Source organism: Dermochelys coriacea, chromosome 6 (genome assembly GCF_009764565.3).
Source record: "Dermochelys coriacea isolate rDerCor1 chromosome 6, rDerCor1.pri.v4, whole genome shotgun sequence".
NCBI lineage: Eukaryota > Metazoa > Chordata > Testudines > Dermochelyidae > Dermochelys > Dermochelys coriacea.
Window position 1 is genome coordinate 68,438,000 of NC_050073.1, and position 20,280 is coordinate 68,458,279.

General features: G+C 46.4%; 1 protein-coding gene across 3 annotated transcripts in view; it reads left to right on the top strand.

The window, feature by feature from the left end:
* The window catches only part of PLCB2 (phospholipase C beta 2), a 73,230-nt gene that overhangs the window by 37,377 nt on the left and 15,573 nt on the right, over positions 1-20,280 (top strand). For 2 of the 3 annotated variants that reach the window (XM_038405936.2, XM_043517365.1), the window contains exons 9-20: positions 504-670; positions 1,526-1,672; positions 2,764-2,921; positions 5,074-5,156; positions 5,669-5,753; positions 7,330-7,480; positions 11,641-11,738; positions 12,081-12,177; positions 15,379-15,463; positions 16,037-16,161; positions 18,149-18,303; positions 18,758-18,922. In XM_038405936.2, the coding sequence (XP_038261864.2) occupies positions 504-670; positions 1,526-1,672; positions 2,764-2,921; positions 5,074-5,156; positions 5,669-5,753; positions 7,330-7,480; positions 11,641-11,738; positions 12,081-12,177; positions 15,379-15,463; positions 16,037-16,161; positions 18,149-18,303; positions 18,758-18,922 (1,516 nt within the window). Of the gene's footprint in view, positions 1-503; positions 671-1,525; positions 1,673-2,763; positions 2,922-5,073; positions 5,157-5,668; positions 5,754-7,329; positions 7,481-11,640; positions 11,739-12,080; positions 12,178-15,378; positions 15,464-16,036; positions 16,162-18,148; positions 18,304-18,757; positions 18,923-20,280 lie in introns of those variants that run through there. The other variant, XR_006282302.1, reaches the window with a different exon arrangement.

Consider the following 20,280-nt stretch of genomic DNA (forward strand, 5'->3'; position numbering starts at 1 on the left):
GGACAGGTAAAGCACTTTAGACTATGATTTTCAGAAGTGACCAATGATTTTGGGTTCCTCTGTGTGCAGGTGGCCAAGCTGGTGACAGCTTAAATGGGTTTGATTTTCAGAGGTAAGTGCTCATCTCTTCTGAAAATCAGGCCCCTTGATAGTGTCTCAAGTTGGGCACCCAAAACTTGAGGCACCAAAAACCACTGATCACTTCTGAAAACCTTGGCCTTGGTCTCCAATCTGTGTAACCTTTAACCAGCACTAAATACGCATAGAACAGAAATAAGATACAAAGAAGAGGGAAGGGTGCTGCAAGGTAGAGGAAGTGAGAGAGACAGCTGGAGCCTTCAGAGAAAAGAAGGCCTTCTAGGATATGGTGGGAGTCCAGAGAGATGGGCATGCACAGCCAGCTGCAGGAAGGGTTAGCCTGCATCTCACTGCTGTAAAAGAGGTTTTCCAGTAACACTTAAATACATTCCCTCTTCCATTCCTCTCTGATTCTCTGTCCTTAGCCATTTGAAAGCCAAGCCCTACATGACCAAAGAGCACTTGGCAAAGTTTATCAACAAGAAACAGCGAGATTCCCGCCTCAATGACATGCTTTTCCCTCCTGCCAAACCAGAGCAGGTGCAGGGCCTGATAGAGAAGTACGAACCCAGTGGGATTAACATCCAGAGAGGTGAGTCTTGTTCAGCACACTGCCTCTCTATCATTCCAGTGCTATGGAATCATCTCACACTGCACATTACACTGATACTTAGCAGAGTGTCTGGAGCAGCCAGTCTAACTCCTGCAGGCCCCTGTGTTTCAGCATTACCCACCTGCAAGGGAGCCAGGCCTCTTCGTTTCACTTCTGTTTATAGCAGAGGTGGGCAAGCTACGGCCCGCGGGCTGACCATCCTGCCTGGCCCTTGAGCTCCTGGCTGGTGAGGCTAACTCCTGGCCTCTCCCCTGCTGTCCTGCCTCCCCCCGCAGCCACGCCGCCTTGCGGTCACAGGGCTGCGAGCTCCTGCCGCTCTGAGCGGTATGGTAAGGGAGTGGCAGTGGCGCGTGCGCGGCAGTGGGGGGGTTGGGTAAGGGGTCTTGGGGGGCAGTCAGGGGATAGGGAGCGGTTGGATGGGGCGGAGGTTCTGGGGCGGTCAGGGGTCGGGGAACGGGGGGGTTGGATAGGGCGTGGGAGTCCTGGGGGGGGGCCTGTCGGGCGGCCAAGGGGTGAATAGGGCCGGGGGGCAGTCAGGGGATAGGGAGCAGGGGGGTTGGATCAGGGGTGGGGTCCCAGGGGGTCAGTTTGGAGCAGGAGGTCCTGGGAGGGGGTGGTCAGGGGACAAGGAGCAGGGGGGGTTGGATGGGTCGGGAATTCTGAGGGGGGCAATCAGGGGGTGGGAAGTGGGAGGGGGTGGATAGGGGTTGGGGGCCAGGCTGTTTCAGGGGCACAGCCTTCCCTACCCGGCCCTCCATACATTTTGTAGCCCGATGTGGCCCTCGGGCCAAAAAGTTTGCCAGCCCCTGGTTTATAGCTTTTTTTTCCCTGCAGGGCAGTTGTCTCCAGAGGGGATGGTCTGGTTCCTCTGTGGCCCTGAAAACAATATTCTATCACTGGACAAAGTGGTGCTGTACCAGGACATGACCCAGCCACTCTCACATTACTTCATCAACTCATCACACAACACCTACTTGACAGGTATCTCTCCACTGGATGAAACACCAATACCAGGGATCTTCCCCTAGCTTCAAAGCAGGTGTGTTGCACCAAGCACATGTACTGACACTGGAGATGGGTTTTGCCCCATGTGCCATGTATGCTGGGCAGCAATTGGGCAGTTTATAAGGAATCGACCCATTGGTAGGGATTTGAAAAGAAAAAGCGTACTCTGCTCTTCTGTAGAAAGGGCAGGCCTGGGTGATGCCAAGCAAGGCAAAAATACTAGGGAGATCAGCGTAATCACTCAAGCCAATGAGTCACAGTCTCCTTGTGTCTGATGGATTCTTTTTTGGGATGGCCTGTAGCTGGGGTGTGATAGGGTATGTATAACATTTGCAGTGTAGGAAGGGTGAGCAATTATTTGTCCTCAAGCTCATAGCCAGGGTCTTTTCCCATCACCAACTCCATTAAAGTGCAAGATTATGGCTTCATCATCTGACTGTATAGACAGGCACGGGTATTCTTGGGATGTGAGGGCAGGTTCCTGTCTCTCCTAAACATCTGTCCAGGTGTGTGTCTCTCTCAGGAGTCCCTAGGCTGAGCAGATGTGTGCCACTCTTCACTGGCTGGGCATGTGCCTATCTTTGGGTGGAGGCATTACCCTACAAGGCAGGTATATATGCTCTGAGATTTCAAGGAGAAGCAGGTGTCCTGCCCAAGCAGCCGAGCTGGTGTATGACCCTATAGACTTGAAGGCAGATCCATATCCCTTCCCAACAGCTGGGCAGGTGTAGATCCCTCAGGAATTCAAGAGCAGATAGTTGTGTGTCCCTCCCAACTGACTGGGCAGGTGTCTCCCCCAGGGATTGGTGGAAGGTGGATACCGTCACACCTCATCCCTCAATGTGCAAAAGGTAAACACACTGGTATAGGCCATGCTTTGAGGGAGGAAGAAGTGTTAGGTAGGACTCCACTGCCCACTTACCTAAAATCTCTCTGAAGTGTGGAGTGCACGCTTGCCCCAGGTGTGTACAGAGCTGTTTCCCCTTCTTATTACTCTCCATGCAGAATGCACTCACATGAATAATTGGCAAACTAGAGTCTCTTCTTCTCCTCCTGCCCCTCTCCAGCTGGCCAGTTTTCTGGCATCTCATCTCCTGAAATGTATCGTCAGACCCTGCTATCTGGCTGCCGTTGTGTGGAGCTGGACTGCTGGAAGGGTCATCCCCCAGATGAGGAGCCCATCATCACCCATGGATTCACCATGACAACTGAGATTCTCTTCAAAGTGAGGGATTGTCTCCACAGATTATTTGTCCTGATTTTGTACTTATTTCTGTGTACCAAGAGTGAATGGATGAAGAATGGGCGGGGGACACAGGTGTATGGATAGACGAGCATATATTCAAAAGGGTGGCCCGATGTGTAGGTTAATTGGGGGAAAGTAGATAGATAGGGGGAGAGTAGCGGGGCTGTTGTATGGATGGGTCTGAATAGATGAGGTGAAATACTTGTGAATTGTCAGATAGGGAATCAGAGAGGTGGCTGGGGGGATGGGGAGATGTATGGTTGAATGGATGAGTGCCTAGTGGTTGGAGGGTTGTGTAGGTGGATGGATGAGTGTGTGAATGACTAGCTGTGTGAGTTCAGACAAATGACAAGCACCAGGCATCATTTCAGAAGACCACGAGGGTTAAGAGAGAGCCTTGTTGTCTTCTACAGGTTGATGTCTACAGCAGGTTTGTAATGTTAAATATTGGCACTGTGGGGGTAATTCCTTTTGTCACGACCATGCCATGGGAGTACACGATATGCATCCAACAGAGAAGCAGCCATCTGGGATGTTGGTCGTACAGCTTCCCTGATTATTCGCTCAAAGGCTCCACGGGGAAAGAGAGCCAGGCCCGGGTCACGCTCCATTGCCTAGTGAACTTGCTATTCACGCTGAAGGATTTTGTTTTAGTGCATTTAACATAAATTACAAAAACGATGCATAGTAAAAGTAACAAGACTACACTCACTTCCCCTCAGTCCACTCAAGCAAAGCCCAGATCCCACCAGACAGAAGCCAGTTGTTAACAGCTCTCTTGTACTTAGTCTGTGTTTCCCCCATTCCCACACCCCACATTCCTGCACTTCATTATTACCAAGACATATGAAAAAACAACCCCTTTCTCCTTCCTGCTCAGGTACCTTGACCTGTCTGTAATAGTTAGTGCTGGCAATTTCCCAGGCTACCTCTTTTGGTATCATGGGGTTGCTTTTGCATAGCAGTTCACTACAGATAGGGCAAATAATAGCACAACTGTGTATAATGGAAGCTAAAATTGCACAGAGGGGTTCTGCTAAACCATGTGAATGAACCTTAAATTGGAATTATCGCCTGTTAACACAGCATGAGCCCAGTTTTTAGTTTATATAATACACAGATCCCCCATCTCCGACCCCGGTCCGTCTAATAGCATCTTTTGCACCCTCTCCTCCTCTGAACTTGTAGCAGCTGCCTTTGAAATGCTGCTTAAGTGGCCCACTTGAGGTGGCACTGGAGCCGCCTTCCTTAGAGAGAAACTGCTTGTTGAATCAGGGTTTTGGGGTTGGAGGGCAGGGGTTGCATAGATTGAAGTCATTGTGCCATATTCATCCCTGGCATTATGCCACTGTCTTCCTCAGGCTTACACCAGAGCTGAATTTGGCCCAATGGATTGAACTCTGCAGTCCATGTACTATAATGCGGTATACAATGGATTGTATGATATCACTGAATGAATGGAGCAGGAGTAAGTGGGGGCAGATAATTACAAAGGAAAAAAACTATGCTCCTGGAACCTGCCAGTTAGCAACAGTGGGAAAGAAAATAGAGAAAAGTTCATGGCAGTTTAATAAGGCCCTGGGGAAAATATTATTTTAAAAATAAATCAATATTGTTGAGAACAGTTCCATGGCAACAGCATCTGGAATGTTAGTTACTGCTGGTTGCTGAGCATTTCCATTTGCTGTGCTATTAGACAGTCAGGATCCAGAAGGATTTTACAGGCAAGTAAAATGACAGACAAATGGACAAATTCAGAGGAAGTATGTGTTGCAGTAAGTCGAGAGAGTTTAATCTGGCATCATTTACACCATTTTTCTGTCCCCCTCAGTGAATCTTACACCAAATTTAGTCTCCCTTTAGATACATTTACTTTTAATCACATCCATGTAACAAGATATACACTGGCCCTCCTATGCCTTCTGCATCACCTCTGAATGTGAAGTATTGAGTATAAAAGAAGGGAATCCAGGTTGTACCTCACATGCTGAGAGACCAAACGAGAGGAGTGTTGAAAAGGAAGTTTAGTCATGCCTGGAAGAGTTGCTGGAAGTGATCAACTCAGAGATGTGAAAGCTGGGTGGCTACCTGTCTCAGGACACTATAATAATGTCTGTCTCTTCTTGTTTAGGATGTCATTGAGGCCATTGCAGAAAGTGCTTTCAAAACCTCTCTCTACCCGGTTATCCTGTCCTTTGAGAACCATGTTGACTCGTGAGTATCCAGTAGTTGCTGGTGGGCTCACATCTGGGGAACTCACGTGAGAGAATTAACTTTTTGCTGTCTGAGAGGGGAGGTAGAAGAAAGCACAACCTCTCCAGCTGCCTCGCACATGGTTGTGGTTTCTTGGGTGTCTGAGCCTGGGGGTAGCAAGGTGAAGCATCAGAGTTGCAGTGTTAGAAGTTTTTCTTGGAGGGATCAGAGGTGGTTGATGCCGAAAGATGAGATAATTAAACCAGTGAATCCCATCTTGCCACTCCCATTCAACATCCCCCAAAACACCTAATGCTGGGGAGGTGATAGAGCAGGGCAGATGCTGTTAGTCCTGGAGAGGGGTTTCAGAGAGCCTGTGTGAGAGATCAGGATGAGGGGAAGTTAGGGTTAACTCTTTGGGCGGGCTGGCAGGAGAGGGTTTTGGGGGAAGGTGCATGGTGGAGGAGGGTTGCTTATGCTCTTTTCCAGACTCCATAGATTCATGTCTCTTGTTTTATTGCATTATTCTTTAGGCCCAAACAGCAGGCTAAGATGGCTGAGTACTGCAGGACCATATTTGGGGACATGCTTCTGACAGATCCTCTAGAAAAATATCCAGTAAGTGGAAGATAGGGGAGAAGTTTTATTGGGGAGAGGGCATCATACACACAGGGATCACTCCCTGGTGCTGTCTGGCTCTGCCACCTGTGTGGTAATTTGGGGGATCCTTTGTGGCAAGTGGGAGGAGGCTTATAAAGGCATTACAGTCAGTGAGCCTGGAGACAGAGGCAGTGAGGGCAGAGAGCTGGAAATAGGGCTGGGTGCTGAGCAACTTGGAGAATGAAGGGTGAACTTTTCAGCTTCAGGGCCAGATTTTTTGAAACTAGAGGCCTGATTCTGCTCTAAGTTACACCTATGTGACTCCTTCGACTTTAGAATCAGACCCAATATGAGTTGTGCATGTGAAATACACATGTACAGGCATAGTCAGCTAAGTAACATATGCAGCTGCATGCACAGAACAGTGGAGTGCATGCCCAGATAAGTGATTGCACATGCAGCTCCCCAGTTTGCATGTACAAATGCATATTACCTTTGTGTAACTCCTATGCACATTACTACTGCTGTGCCATAAATATACATGGTGTTTTGCAGAAAAATAAAAAGACAACATCTGTCTGCCAAAGTGCTTACAGTCCACAGTACAGCAAGGCACAATGAAGGATGGCATGTGGGCTGTTGGAGGGTGGACAAGGTCTACAGCAATAGACAGGTTTCAGAGTAGCAGCCGTGTTACTCTGTATCCGTAAAAAGAAAAGGAGGACTTGTGGCACCTTAGAGACTAACAAATTTATTAGAGCATAAGCTTTCGTGAGCTACAGCTCACTTCATCAGATGCATTCAGTAGAAAATACAGTGGGGAAATTTTATATACACAGAGAACATGAAACAATGGGTGTTACCATACAAACTGTAGCAAGAGTGATCAGGAAAGGTGAGCTATTACCCCTGCTCTCCTGCTGGTAGTAGCTCACCTTTCCGAATCACTTTTGTTATAGTGTGTATGGTAATACCCATTGTTTCATGTTCTCTGTGTATATACAATCTCCCCACTATATTTTTCACTGTATGCATCCGATGAAGTGAGCTGTAGCTCACGAAAGCTTATGCTCTAATAAATTTGTTAGTCTCTAAGGTGCCACAAGTATTCCTTTTCTTTTTACAGCAATAGAATCACACACGCATGCAGTGCCTCTTGGGAAGAATCATGGTAGGCAGACAAGGTAGAGCACCTGAAAACCATATGTTAGTTGGATGGATACAGAAGGATATTTGGGTGGTCCTTTAAATGGTGCTGGATATAGGCAGATGTGTGGCTGGAAACAGAGCATGGCACATGCAGGCACAAAGATGGAAAAAGTATGGGCTGTAGATAGAGAAAGGTATAAAAATAGTGTAGGATGCCAATGTAATATTGGCAGCCAGATGGCCAGGATACAGGATGTGGATGGCACTGTAAGCAGACAGGTGGTTACAGGTGTAGACGGGTGGATAGAGATGTTGAAGGATGCAGATGGTGCAGTGTGGAGGCAGACATGTGGATGGAGATATTCACAGATACAGATGGACAGCTGAGTGTATGAGCTCTGTCTCTTTGTAGGGGAAATTCAATAAGGACTTTTCTCTGTTGCAGCTGAAGCCGGGTGTTCCCTTGCCAAGCCCTCAGGATCTCTTAGGGAAAATCCTGATTAAGAACAAAAAGAAACAATCTGCATCTGAAGAGAGGCAGGACTCTCTGAAGAAAGAGAGGAATGAAGCTACTGACCAGCATGTCTCTGTGGATGGTATTGATACTGGTACAATACGGAGTGTGGGAGGGGACTCATTCCACTCAGGTGGGGTGGCCTGGCCCTTTGGAGAAAGTCCAAATTGGTCTGAGGTGTTATTTAAGATCTAACATACGTAAGTTCAGGCACTTCAGAGTGGAGGATGAGGGGGATCAGCTTTTCAGAATAGAATTGTTTTCAGACACCTTATATCAGTAATAGTGATACCAGAGCCTTAAAAGATCATGTTCCCAATACATTGCCTGGTTATCTACCAACCGTTCTGCTTCTTCTGAGATGCACTGCTGCATATACTGGCTGTTGATCTGATGTGTGCATGGATAGGCTATATTGCCTTTGATTCCTGTCCTGCATTGTCACTGAGTAGCTCCATGGCATCCAACAAATACATCATGACATATTTCCTAACCATAAATGTTTTGAAGGCCTGTACAACCTGCAGCCCCCCCCCCCAGATCTTTCATCTCTTTTGCATCTTACATTTGGAGACCCCAAGACAGAACAAGTGAGATTTCAGCCCATGGACCCCAAGACAGAACAAGTGAGATTTCAGCCTTACGTCCTAATAAGGAGGAGAGGATGGAAAATGACAAAATACAGGGAGGATCTGATGAGAAACTGTCAAGTGAAAAAAAGTCCCATTCAATTATGTCATGCAATAGGGGACAGCCAAAAAAATGACAAGTTTTTAAAATGCTTATATACCAATGCTAGAAATCTAAATAATAAGATGCGTGAACTAGAGTGCGTAGTATTAAATGAGGATATTGATATAATAGGCATCACAGAAACCTGGTGGAATGACAATAATCAATGGGACACAGTAATACCAGGGTACAAAATATATTGGAAGGACAGAACAGGTCGTGCTGGTTGGGGAGTGGCACTATATGTGAAAGAAAGCGTAGAATCAAATGAAGTAAAAATCTTAAATGAACTAAAATTGTACTATAGAATCTCTTTGGATGGTAATTCCATGCTTGAAAAATAAGAATATAGCAGTAAGGCTATATTACAGACCACCTGACCAGGATGGTGTTAGTGACTCTGAAATGCTCAGGAAGATTAGAGAGGTTATTAAAATAAAAAACTCAATAATAATAATGGGGAATTTCAACTATCCCCATATTGACTGGGTACATATCACCTCAGGAAGGGATGCTGAGATAAAGTTTCTTGACACCTTAAATGACTGCTTCTTGGAGCAGCTAGTCCTGGAACCCACAAGAGGAGAGGGCAATTCTTGATTTAGTCCTAAGTGAAGCACAGGATCAGGTCCAAGAGGTGACTATAGCTGGACCGCTTGGTAATAGTGACCATAATATAATTAAATTTAACATCCCTGTGGTGGGGAAAACTCCACAGTGGCCCAACACTGTAGCATATAATTTCAGAAAGGGGAACTACACAAAAATGAGGAGGTTAGTGAAACAGAAATTAAAAGGTACAGTACCAAAAGTAAAATCCCTGCAAGCTGCGTGGAAACTTTTTAAAGACACCATAATAGAGGCTCAACTAAAAAGTATACCCCAACTTAAAAAACACAGAGAACCAAAAAAGAGCCACCGTGGTTAAACAACAAAGTAAAAGAAGCAGTAAGAGGCAAAAGGGCATCATTTAAAAAGTGGAAGATAAATCCTAATGGGGAAAATAGAAAAAAGCATAAACTTTGGCAAATGAAGTGTAAAAATATAATTAGGAAGGCCAAAAAAGAATCTGAAGAACAGCTAGACAAAGACTCAAAAAGTAATAGCAAAAAATGTTTTAAGTACGTCAGAAGCAAGAAGCCTGCTAAACAACCAGTGGGGCCACTGGACGATCGAGATGCTAAAGGAGCACTCAAAGACGATAAGGCTATAGTGGAGAAGCTAAATGAATTCTTTGCATCAGTCTTCACAGCTGAGGGATGTGAGGGAGATTCCCACACGTGAGCGATTCTTTTTAGATGACAAATATGAGAAACTGTCCCAGACTGAGGTGTCATTAGAGGAGGTTTTGGAACAAATTGATAAACTAAACAGTAATAAGTTACAAAGACCAGATAGTATTCACCCAAGAGTTCTGAAGGAATTCAAATGTGAAATTGCAGAACTACTAACTCTATTCTGTAACTTATCGTTTAAATCAACTTCTGTACCAAATGATTGGAGGATAGCTAATGTGACACCAATTTTTAAAAAGGGCTCCAGAGGTGATCCCAGCAATTACAGGCCGGTAAGCCTGACTTCAGTACCAGGGAAACTGGTTAAAACTATGGTAAAGAACAAAATTGTCAGATAGATGAACATAATTTGTTGGGAAAGAGTCAACATGGTTTTTGTAAAGGGCAATCATGCCTCACTAATCTACTAGAATTCTTTGATGGGGTCAACAAGCATGTGGACAAAGGCGATCCAGTGTATTTAGATTTTCAGAAAGCCTTTGACAGGGTCCCTCACCAAAGGCTCTTAAGCAAAATAAGCAGTCATGGGATAAGAGGGAAGGTTCTCTCATGGATTGGTAACTGGTTAAAAGATAGGAAACAAAGAGTAGGAATAAATGGTAAGTTTTCAGAATGGAGAGAGGTAGATAGTGGTGTCCCCCAGGGATCTGTTCTGGGCCCAGTCCTATTTAACGTATTCATAAATGATCCGGAAAAAGGGGTAAACAGTGAGGTGGCAAAATTTGCAGATGATACAAAACTACTCAAGATAGTTAAGTCCCAGGCAGACTGCGAAGAGCTACAAAAGGATCTCACAAAACTGGGTGACTGGGCAACAAAATGGCAGATGAAATTTAATGTTGGTAAATACAAAGTAATGCACATTGGAAAACATAATCCTAACTATACATATACAATGATGGGGGTCTAAATTAGCTCTGTTACCACTCAAGAAAGAGATCTTGGAGTCACTGTGGATAGTTCTCTGAAATCATCCACTCAATGTGTAGTTGTGGTCAAAAAAGTGAACAGAATGTTGGGAATCATCAAGAAAGGGATAAATAAGACAGAAAATATCATATTGCCTCTATATAAATCCATGGTACGCCCACACCTTGAATACTGCATGCAGATGTGGTCACCCCATCTCAAAAAAGATATATTGGAATTGGAAAAGGTTCAGAAAAGGGCAACAAAAATGATTAGGGGGTATAAAATGGCTTCTGTATGAGGAGAGATTAATAAGACTGGGACTTTTCAGTTTGGGAAAGAGGCGACTAAGGGGGGATATGATAGAGGTCTATAAAATCATGAGTGGTATAGAGAAAGTAAATAAGGAAGTGTTATTTACTCCTTCTCATAATACAAGAACAAGGGGCCACCAAATTAAGTTAATAGGTAGCAGGTTTAAAACAAACACAAGAAAGTATTTTTTCACGCAATGCACTGTCAACCTCTGGAACTCCTTGCCAGAGGGTGTTGTGAAGGCCAATACTATAACGGGGTTCAGAAGGGAGATAGATAGATTCCTGGAAGATAGGTCCATCAATGGCTATTAGCCAGGATGGGCAGGAATGGTATCCCTAGCCTCTGTTTGCCGGAAGCTGAGATTGGGTGACAGGGCATGGATCAATTGATGATAACCTGTCTGTTCATTGACTTTTGGGCACCTGCCATTGGCCACTGTCAGAGGACAGGATATGGTGCTTGATGGACGTTTGGTCAGACCCAGTATGGCTGTCCTTATGTTCTTACGGAGTCTCCATGCTCCTGTCACAGAAGGCGAACAGAGAGCGCTATGAGAATGCAGGAACAGCTCCTCTGTAAAATAGCCAGGAATCGGGATCTAAAGTAAATCCACTCCCAGATTTGTCCCATTAGGTATGATCCTTGGTGGGGGCAGTGGGCCTACAGCCCACTCCTCCTGGGAGAATCCTATGAAGGGAGGCTGGAGGCTTTGGGGATACAGCCAACTTAGAGCCTGTTACTGTATTTGGGGCTAAGGAAACTGGCAAGAGGAAGAACTGAATTACTTGAGTGCACCAGCCCAGAGTGGTGCCTCTCCATATTTGGATGCAGCCATTAGAGCAATATCGTACCCCTTTCGTGTTCCCACGTTTACACTGGAAGGGATTTTCAATTCAATTGCTAGTGGACGCAGCATTAGAGGACATGTTTGCAATCCTTCATGGTGTCCTGTCTAAATGTGCTGGTGGTGTGCACTGTGTATGCTTAGTCTGGGCAGGAGATGTGACTGAAGAGGACCCAGAGGAAGAGGAGGAGGAATCTGGAAACTTGGATGAAGAACAGATTAAAAAGATGCAGTCAGATGAGGTAGTGCCACTGCCCTTTCCTCTCTTGGCCCATTTTCTTCTTCTGGACAGTGATCCTATCACAGCTTGTTGTGGGGTCCCATCGTACTATTTAATCTAAAGCTCCCTCTCTTCTGTCCCCCCCAGGCTTGAGAGCCCAAGCTCTACCCCAAGCCGCAACCTCAAAGCAACATCTACACAGCTATTCTTAGCGTACTTGTGTGAGCCCTGCTATCACAAGTCTAGACCCAGACTGGGATGCTTGCTTCCAGATCTAGTGTAGCCATAACCTTAGAGACCCAACTGTGAGTGTGTTGTTTTTCTGGGAGGTGTCTCTTCATCTGTCTAGTCTTGTTTGGCTTAGGGCACTGCTGGCTTGGAAGTGACAGCTTACGAGGAAATGTCTAGCCTGGTTAATTACATCCAGCCCATCAAATTTGACTCCTTTGATATCTCAGCAGGTAAGAAGGATTCTTGTCTTTTCACTGTTCTAAATGTTTTCATTGAAACAGCTGGTATGAACTTGCACGTATTGACACTCTCCAGCTATTTTGACTGCAGCTGTATTTGCAGATATTCTGTTGCCCCATGCCATCTTCTTTTACCCTCCTTGCTCTCTCTTACAATAGCAAACATCGACATCCCTCTTTGTAGTCAATGGGTCAAATTCTGCCATCATTTACACTAGTGAAAATCAACACTACCACCACTGCAATCCATGGAGTTATTCTGGTCTTACACTGGTGTAAATGAGAGCAGAATTGAGCCCAGCCAGACTGGTCTTTCTCTTCAGTGGGGATTCCCCCGCTGGGTGATGGAGAAAGCTATACACTTGTAGCCATGTGAAATGCACCTGCTTTCATCAAACACACCAAGTTCATCAGATTCTCAAACCTGGGGCCAATTTTGAGTGAACTGGGTTGATTCATGGTGTCAGTGAAAAACCTGATGAAATGCAGAGCTTTTCATTGAGCTTTGCTGTCAGTGTTTGGGTTCTCTTGAACCTACAACTCAAACTAAAGGGAAACAAGACAACTCCTGCACTGACACCAAAGAAACAATTTACGTTGCACACATCCCTGCCATGTGAGCCCCCCTCTGTCTGTGAGATTATAATGTATGGTTTGGAACAAAATGACAGGCTGTAACTGTTGCTATATGTTTTCTATAAAAGAAAAGATGAACTTCTTACACACACACACACACACCCTTTGCAAGCTGATCCTCTGGATGTGTTCATTTGCCTGTCCCAGGTAAACCCAATGCAAATCCCAACAGCTCAAATAAACCTTTATGAGTCCTCCTCCAATCCCATTTCAGAGGGCCAAGCAAGGATGGAGGTGTCTTGGTCTGATCATGGGGTCCATGGGGAAAGAGACAGGCTGGGTGTTGGTCTGAGGCCCAGCATGAATGTGTCATACTTTGATCACAGCACTTGGCAGATTTCAGAGTAGCAGCCGTGTTAGTCTGTATTCGCAAAAAGAAAAGGAGTACTTGTAGCACCTTAGAGACTAACAAATTTATTAGAGCATAAGCTTTCGTGAGCTACAGCTCACTTCATCGGATGCATTTGGTGGAAAAAACAGAGGAGAGATTTATATACACACACACAGAGAACATGAAACAATGGGTTTATCATACACACTGTAAGGAGAGTGATCACTTAAGATAAGCCATCACCCACAGCAGGGGGGGGAAGGAGGAAAACCTTTCATGGTGACAAGCAGGTAGGCTAATTCCAGCAGTTAACAAGAATATCAGAGGAACAGTGGGGGGTGGGGTGGGAGGGAGAAATACCATGGGGTAATAGTTTTACTTTGTGTAATGACTCATCCATTCCCAGTCTCTATTCAAGCCTAAATTAATTGTATCCAGTTTGCAAATTAATTCCAATTCAGCAGTCTCTCGTTGGAGTCTGTTTTTGAAGCTTTTTTGTTGAAGTATAGCCACTCTTAGGTCTGTGATCGAGTGACCAGAGAGATTGAAGTGTTCTCCAACTGGTTTTTGAATGTTATAATTCTTGACGTCTGATTTGTGTCCATTCATTCTTTTACGTAGAGACTGTCCAGTTTGGCCAATGTACATGGCAGAGGGGCATTGCTGGCACATGATGGCATATATCACATTGGTAGATGCGCAGGTGAACGAGCCTCTGATAGTGTGGCTGATGTGATTAGGCCCTATGATGGTATCCCCTGAATAGATATGTGGACAGAGTTGGCAACGGGCTTTGTTGCAAGGATAGGTTCCAGAACCACTAACCCAGGAACCTATCCTTGCAACAAAGCCCGTTGCCAACTCTGTCCACATATCTATTCAGGGGATACCATCATAGGGCCTAATCACATCAGCCACACTATCAGAGGCTCGTTCACCTGCGCATCTACCAATGTGATATATGCCATCATGTGCCAGCAATGCCCCCTCTGCCATGTACATTGGCCAAACTGGACAGTCTCTACGTAAAAGAATGAATGGACACAAATCAGACGTCAAGAATTATAACATTCAAAAACCAGTTGGAGAACACTTCAATCTCTCTGGTCACTCGATCACAGACCTAAGAGTGGCTATACTTCAACAAAAAAGCTTCAAAACAGACTCCAAAGAGAGACTGCTGAATTGTAATTAATTTGCAAACTGGATACAATTAATTTAGGCTTGAATAGAGACTGGGAATGGATGAGTCATTACACAAAGTAAAACTATTACCCCATGGTATTTCTCCCTCCCACCCCACCCCCCACTGTTCCTCTGATATTCTTAAAAAGAAAAGGAGTACTTGTGGCACCTTAGAGACTAACAAATTTATTAGAGCATAAGCTTTCGTGAGCTACAGCTCACTTCATCGGATGCATTTGGTGGAAAAAACAGAGGAGAGATTTATATACACACACACAGAGAACATGGAACAATGGGTTTATCATACACACTGTAAGGAGATGGTATTTCTCCCTCCCACCCCACCCCCCACTGTTCCTCTGATATTCTTGTTAACTGCTGGAATTAGCCTACCTGCTTGTCACCATGAAAGGTTTTCCTCCTTCCCCCCCCTGCTGTTGGTGATGGCTTATCTTAAGTGATCACTCTCCTTACAGTGTGTATGATAAACCCATTGTTCCATGTTCTCTGTGTGTGTGTATATAAATCTCTCCTCTGTTTTTTCCACCAAATGCATCCGATGAAGTGAGCTGTAGCTCACGAAAGCTTATGCTCTAATAAATTTGTTAGTCTCTAAGGTGCCACAAGTACTCCTTTTCTTTTTGCGAATACAGACTAACACGGCTGCTACTCTGAAACCTCTGATATTCTTGTTAACTGCTGGAATTAGCCTACCTGCTTGTCACCATGAAAGGTTTTCCTCCTTCCCCCCCCTGCTGTTGGTGATGGCTTATCTTAAGTGATCACTCTCCTTACAGTGTGTATGATAAACCCATTGTTTCATGTTCTCTGTGTGTGTGTATATAAATCTCTCCTCTGTTTTTTCCACCAAATGCATCCGATGAAGTGAGCTGTAGCTCACGAAAGCTTATGCTCTAATAAATTTGTTAGTCTCTAAGGTGCCACAAGTACTCCTTTTCTTTTTGCGAGCACTTGGCAGAGTATGAGATGAGGTGCGGGCATGCCTGTCTTTTAAACATTTCCCTCTTCCATATTCCCAGAGCAGACCCGAAGTTATGTCATCTCCTCCTTCACCGAAATGAAGGCTTTTGATCTACTGACCAAATCCCCGGTGCAGTTTGTAGAGTATCCTTTTTGCTAGGTGAGCTCTTACGCAGCAGTGTCCTGTGCACCTGGGTGATGCATTGCAAGTGGAATATGAAAGCTTCACTCCCTGTCATACGGTATCATTCTGGTAAGCTGTGCAACAGTGCACAATCCCATGACTACTTGCATGGCTCCCGGGATAAGGTAAAGGCAGCACAACTTGCTTCGGGTGGTCAGAACCTTATTAGCTCCTACTCACAATCCATGAAACGTACCAAGTACACAGAGAACTCAGACAAGGTACTATTATCTGGGGAACATGTAGGTCATACTGGTCACAGGGCTTCCTGATAGGATGCCTGTTGCCCTCTAGCAGGTGCAGTCAGGACTACCAAATATTTGTTGCTAAGCATGGCGCACATCATGTTACATAGGGATGCAGGAAATGGGTCTTGCTTTGATACTGTATCTTACAGCCTCTGGTGTTTATAACATGGGATGTTACCAAGCATCCAGCAAGGAAGCTCATATAATCTGGAACTGGGAGCTAGTCCCAGGGCACATGTGCAGCAATAGGCCACTCCAGACCTGTTTCCTATGGAGTAACTGCAGATATAACAAGCGACAGATGAGCCGGATTTACCCCAAGGGCACCAGGATGGACTCATCCAACTACTTGCCTCAGATGTTCTGGAACGTCGGCTGTCAAATGGTGGCCTTAAACTTCCAGACAATGGGTGAGTTGCAAGCTGTCCCATGCTTCTCAATGGATGGAATTGTATTCACACCCGCTCTTATTTCCCCTCTTTCCCTCACTGGAATTTTCTGGTATTACCAGGTGCCTCTGAACATGTGTGCTGTTTGCTTTGCCTTTGTCTTGTCAGAGTCTACCTATACATGGATATCTCTCTGTCTCCTTCTGAGCCTCTCTCTCACAGACAGAGCCTTTTTCAGCAGCACTGACAGGATTAGCCCTGCATGACTATGCCTTTGAACTCAGTCCTCCCACATACTATCTATACAGTCCAGCATCCACAGAAATCATCTTAGGCCAGCCTAATTTCATTCTTCAGATGGTGTGAAGAGTGTAGTGGTTAACACAGGCTGTTGGGAAGCATGGCTACACCTAAGCCACACATGCTGTTGTAGGCAGCATGCATAATGAGGCACCTGGCATGCAGAGGAGCTTCCCTCCACTGCACTCTAGCACTTTCCCTCCCCACTATTGTTTCCAGTGTTGCTGATCTGGGGTGGGCTGGAAGGGGCTCCAGAGCTCCCCCTTCCCATGTCCACTTCAAGTACTGCATGCCCAGAGTGAGAAGGCGGGGAGGAAAGGCCTTGTCTCTCACACACACGTGTGTGAGTGTAGAAGAGATAGAGGCTGGAAGTTGAAGCTAGTCAAATTCAGACCGGAAATAAAGTGCAGATTTAGAACAGTGAGGATAATAAACCCTTGGAACTGTTTACCAAGGGTTCAGATGGATTCTCCATCACTGGCAAATTTTCATGATTAGGTGTTTTTCTAAAAGATGCGTTGTGGTTCAAACAAATTATTTGGGAGAAGGTCTCTGGCCTGTGTTGTACAGGAGGTCGGACTAGATGATCACAATGGTCCCTTCTGGCCTTGGAATCGATAGGTGGGCTGGGAGAGGGCAAGTGGGAGAGAGGGGAAGGAAAAATGAAAGTCGGGGAGACTGGCGGAGAGGGGATTGTATTGTATATGGGGCATAGAAAGAATAAGGAGCAAAGTGAGTGAATGGTGAAGGAAGGAGAGGGCAAACATTAATAGCGGAGCAGACAGATTGAGAAGGGCTAGAGCAGTGGTCTCCAACCTTTTTACGCACGAGGTCACTTTTTGAATTTAAGTTCAATCCAGGATTTACCCCGCCCCTTCCCAAAGGCCCCACTCATTCCATTCCCCTCTCCCTCGGTCGCTCGCTTTCCCCAACCTTCACTCACTTACACCAGGCTGGTGCAGAGGGTTGGAGTGCAGGAAGGGGTGCAGTCTCTGAGCTGGGGCTGAGGGGTTCGGAATGTGGGAGGGGGCTCCGGGCTGAGCCTGGGGCAGGGGGTTGGGGTGCAGGAGTGAGGGGTGCAAGCTCTGGGAGGGAGTTTGGGTTCAGGGATCATATGGTCACACTGCACCTAATCTCATAGAATCCACTGGACATTTCATGAATTTTACTTTTTATTAGTGTCGTTTATGGTTTATAGATCCAAAACCCTTTAGGGATTGTCACAAATCAGTGTAACATTCTCAACTGCAGGGTGTGCATTGGCTGAGCCTGGGGCAGGAGGTTGGGGTGCAGGAGTGAGGGGTGCAAGCTCTGGAATGGAGTTTTGGTGCAGGAGGGGGCTCCGGGCTGGGGCAAGGGGTTGGAGTGCAGGAGGGAGTGAGGGGTCTGGGAGAGAGTTTGGGTGCAGGGGAGGGCTCCGGGCTGGGGCAGGGGGTTGGGGTGCAGGAGGGGGTGAGGGGTCTGGGAGGGAGTTTTGGTGCAGGAGGGGGCTCTGGGCTGGGGCAGGGGGTTGGGGTGCAGGAGGGGGTGAGGGGTCTGGGAGGGAGTTTGGGTGCAGAAGGGGCTCCAGGCTAGGGCACAGGTGCAGGGGGGTGTGAGGTACAGGCTACAGAAGTTCAGTCGCTACAGCTCCTTGAGACGTACAGACCTTGCTGCTGCACTTTCGCAAAAATTCCTGTCTCTGTGTCCCTCTGTCTCTCCCTCTCAGATGTCCCCATGCAACAGAATATGGCCCTCTTTGAGTTTAACGGCCAGAGCGGCTACCTTCTGAAACACGAATTCATGCGGCGTCCAGACAAGCAGTTCGACCCTTTCTCTGTGGACCGCATTGATGTTGTGGTAGCAAGCTCCCTCTCAATAACGGCAAGTATAAGCCCCTGTGCTGTTTCTCTACTGACAGAGCTGCACACTCGCAGCAGGGAGATAACTGGCACCTACAGCTCCTCTATTTACCACCCAGGAGGGCTCTTAATGGCAAATGAACCCGTAACTTCCTGCCGGAGAGTGTTACTATGGCAACTCCCAGGCCTTTCAGTGTTTAAAATTAATCATATTCATATGAAAATAGAAAATTTGCATCTGCCACATGGAATAATCCCGGGCTCTGGTGATGGGGAGGGAAGATGAAGGGGGAAACACTAAAGCAAGGAGCACAAGGGAAGGAAAAGAGGAATGAGACAGGCATGTTATAGGGAATTAATGGGCTGGAAGACAGCAGTGACTAAGTCAAGAGAGGAGATGGGCAACAGAAGAAGTGACTCAGGGGCAGGAGAGGGCTTTACTAGCTGTTGCTAGTTTTGTTTCTATTTGTTCTTAGATCCTTTCTGGCCAGTTCCTCTCGGAGCGTAGCGTGAAGACGTATGTAGAAGTGGAACTGTTTGGTTTGCCAGGGGACCCAAAACGTAAATACAGAACCAAACTGACATCAAGTGCCAATTCCCTCAACCCTGTATGGAAGGAGGAGGCTTTTGTTTTTGAAAAGGTAACAACGCTTCATGGTAACTCAGATAAAGCGCCCCTAAAGAGCCCAGTGCCCATGGGCATTTTCCTTGGGGATTCCAGGGCCTCATGAAAGACTCCTTCTTAGACCCATAAAGATCTTTTGTGGGGATTCCAAGGGCCAGAGATTCGAGCAACCACAAGTTCCTCTATTGATGAAGGATCGTTGGGGACCCTTTCTGGACATCCCAGAGACCAAAACACTCCTCTCTGAGCATTTCAAACTGAATGTGCTAATCAAATGAGCCTGGGGAATCTCCAGCCATGAGGAAGCAGAAAAGATGGGAGTAAATACACCCATGTGGTTGTGTCACGGAGTCCCCGGGCGATGCTCTGGACCTGCTCCCCATGAAGCCAGTCAGGACTCTGGGAAAGTCTCCTTTATGTGAGCAGCCTGTCTTCAGGACACACAGCTCACACAGCTTCCACCTTCCTGGGTCTGACCTCAGAGCATTCAGCATCCTCTGCCCCTCCATGCACTTCCCCCAGAGAGTCCATCCAGGCGAGGACTTGGGGAAGCCAGAGAGTCCTGCACCCCAACTCCGCAGTCAGACATGACTCTCAGCCAGCCAGTAAAACAGAGGTTTATTAGGCGACAGGAACATGGTCTAACACAGAGCTTGTAGGTGCAGAGAACAGGACCCCTCAGCTGGGTCCATTTTGGGGGGCAATGAACCAGACAACCACGTCTGCACTTCACTCCTCCTCCCCAGCCAGCCTCAAACTGAAACTGTCTCCAGCCCCTCCTCCTCTGGGCTTTGTCCCTTTCCCGGGCCAGGAGTTCTCCTGATTCCTTTGTTCTCCAACCCTTTAGCTCTCACCTTGCAGGGGGGAAGGGGCCAGGCCATCAGCTGCCAGGAAACAGGGTGTTGGCCATTCTCTGTGTCCAGACCCCTGAACACACCTGCCCTCTAGGGCTCTGCAACGATCATACACCCTTATCCCACCATCTAGATACTTAAGAACTGCATAGGGGAAACTGAGGCACCCCCACACTATTCAGAGGAAACATTAAGAACAGTTCCGCTTCGTCACAGGTTGCATTACAGAATGAGAGGCACTGTTTTAGGGAGAAATGGTAGAATAGTGAGAGAATTTCATGTGAGTCAGATCATAGGATCGAAAAACTGATTTGCTTGTTGCTACTATTCCAGGTGTGGAGTTAGGGGGTGTAACAGCAACGTAATAATAATGCTTAGCATCTATATACTCCTTTACGTGTTCACCTTCACAACACCCTTGGGAAAGCAGGGGAAGCTTTCACCAGCTCATGAGGTGAGGTGGGTATTATCTCCATTTTAGATGATGGTTCTGAGACACAGATATGTGTAGTGACTAGCC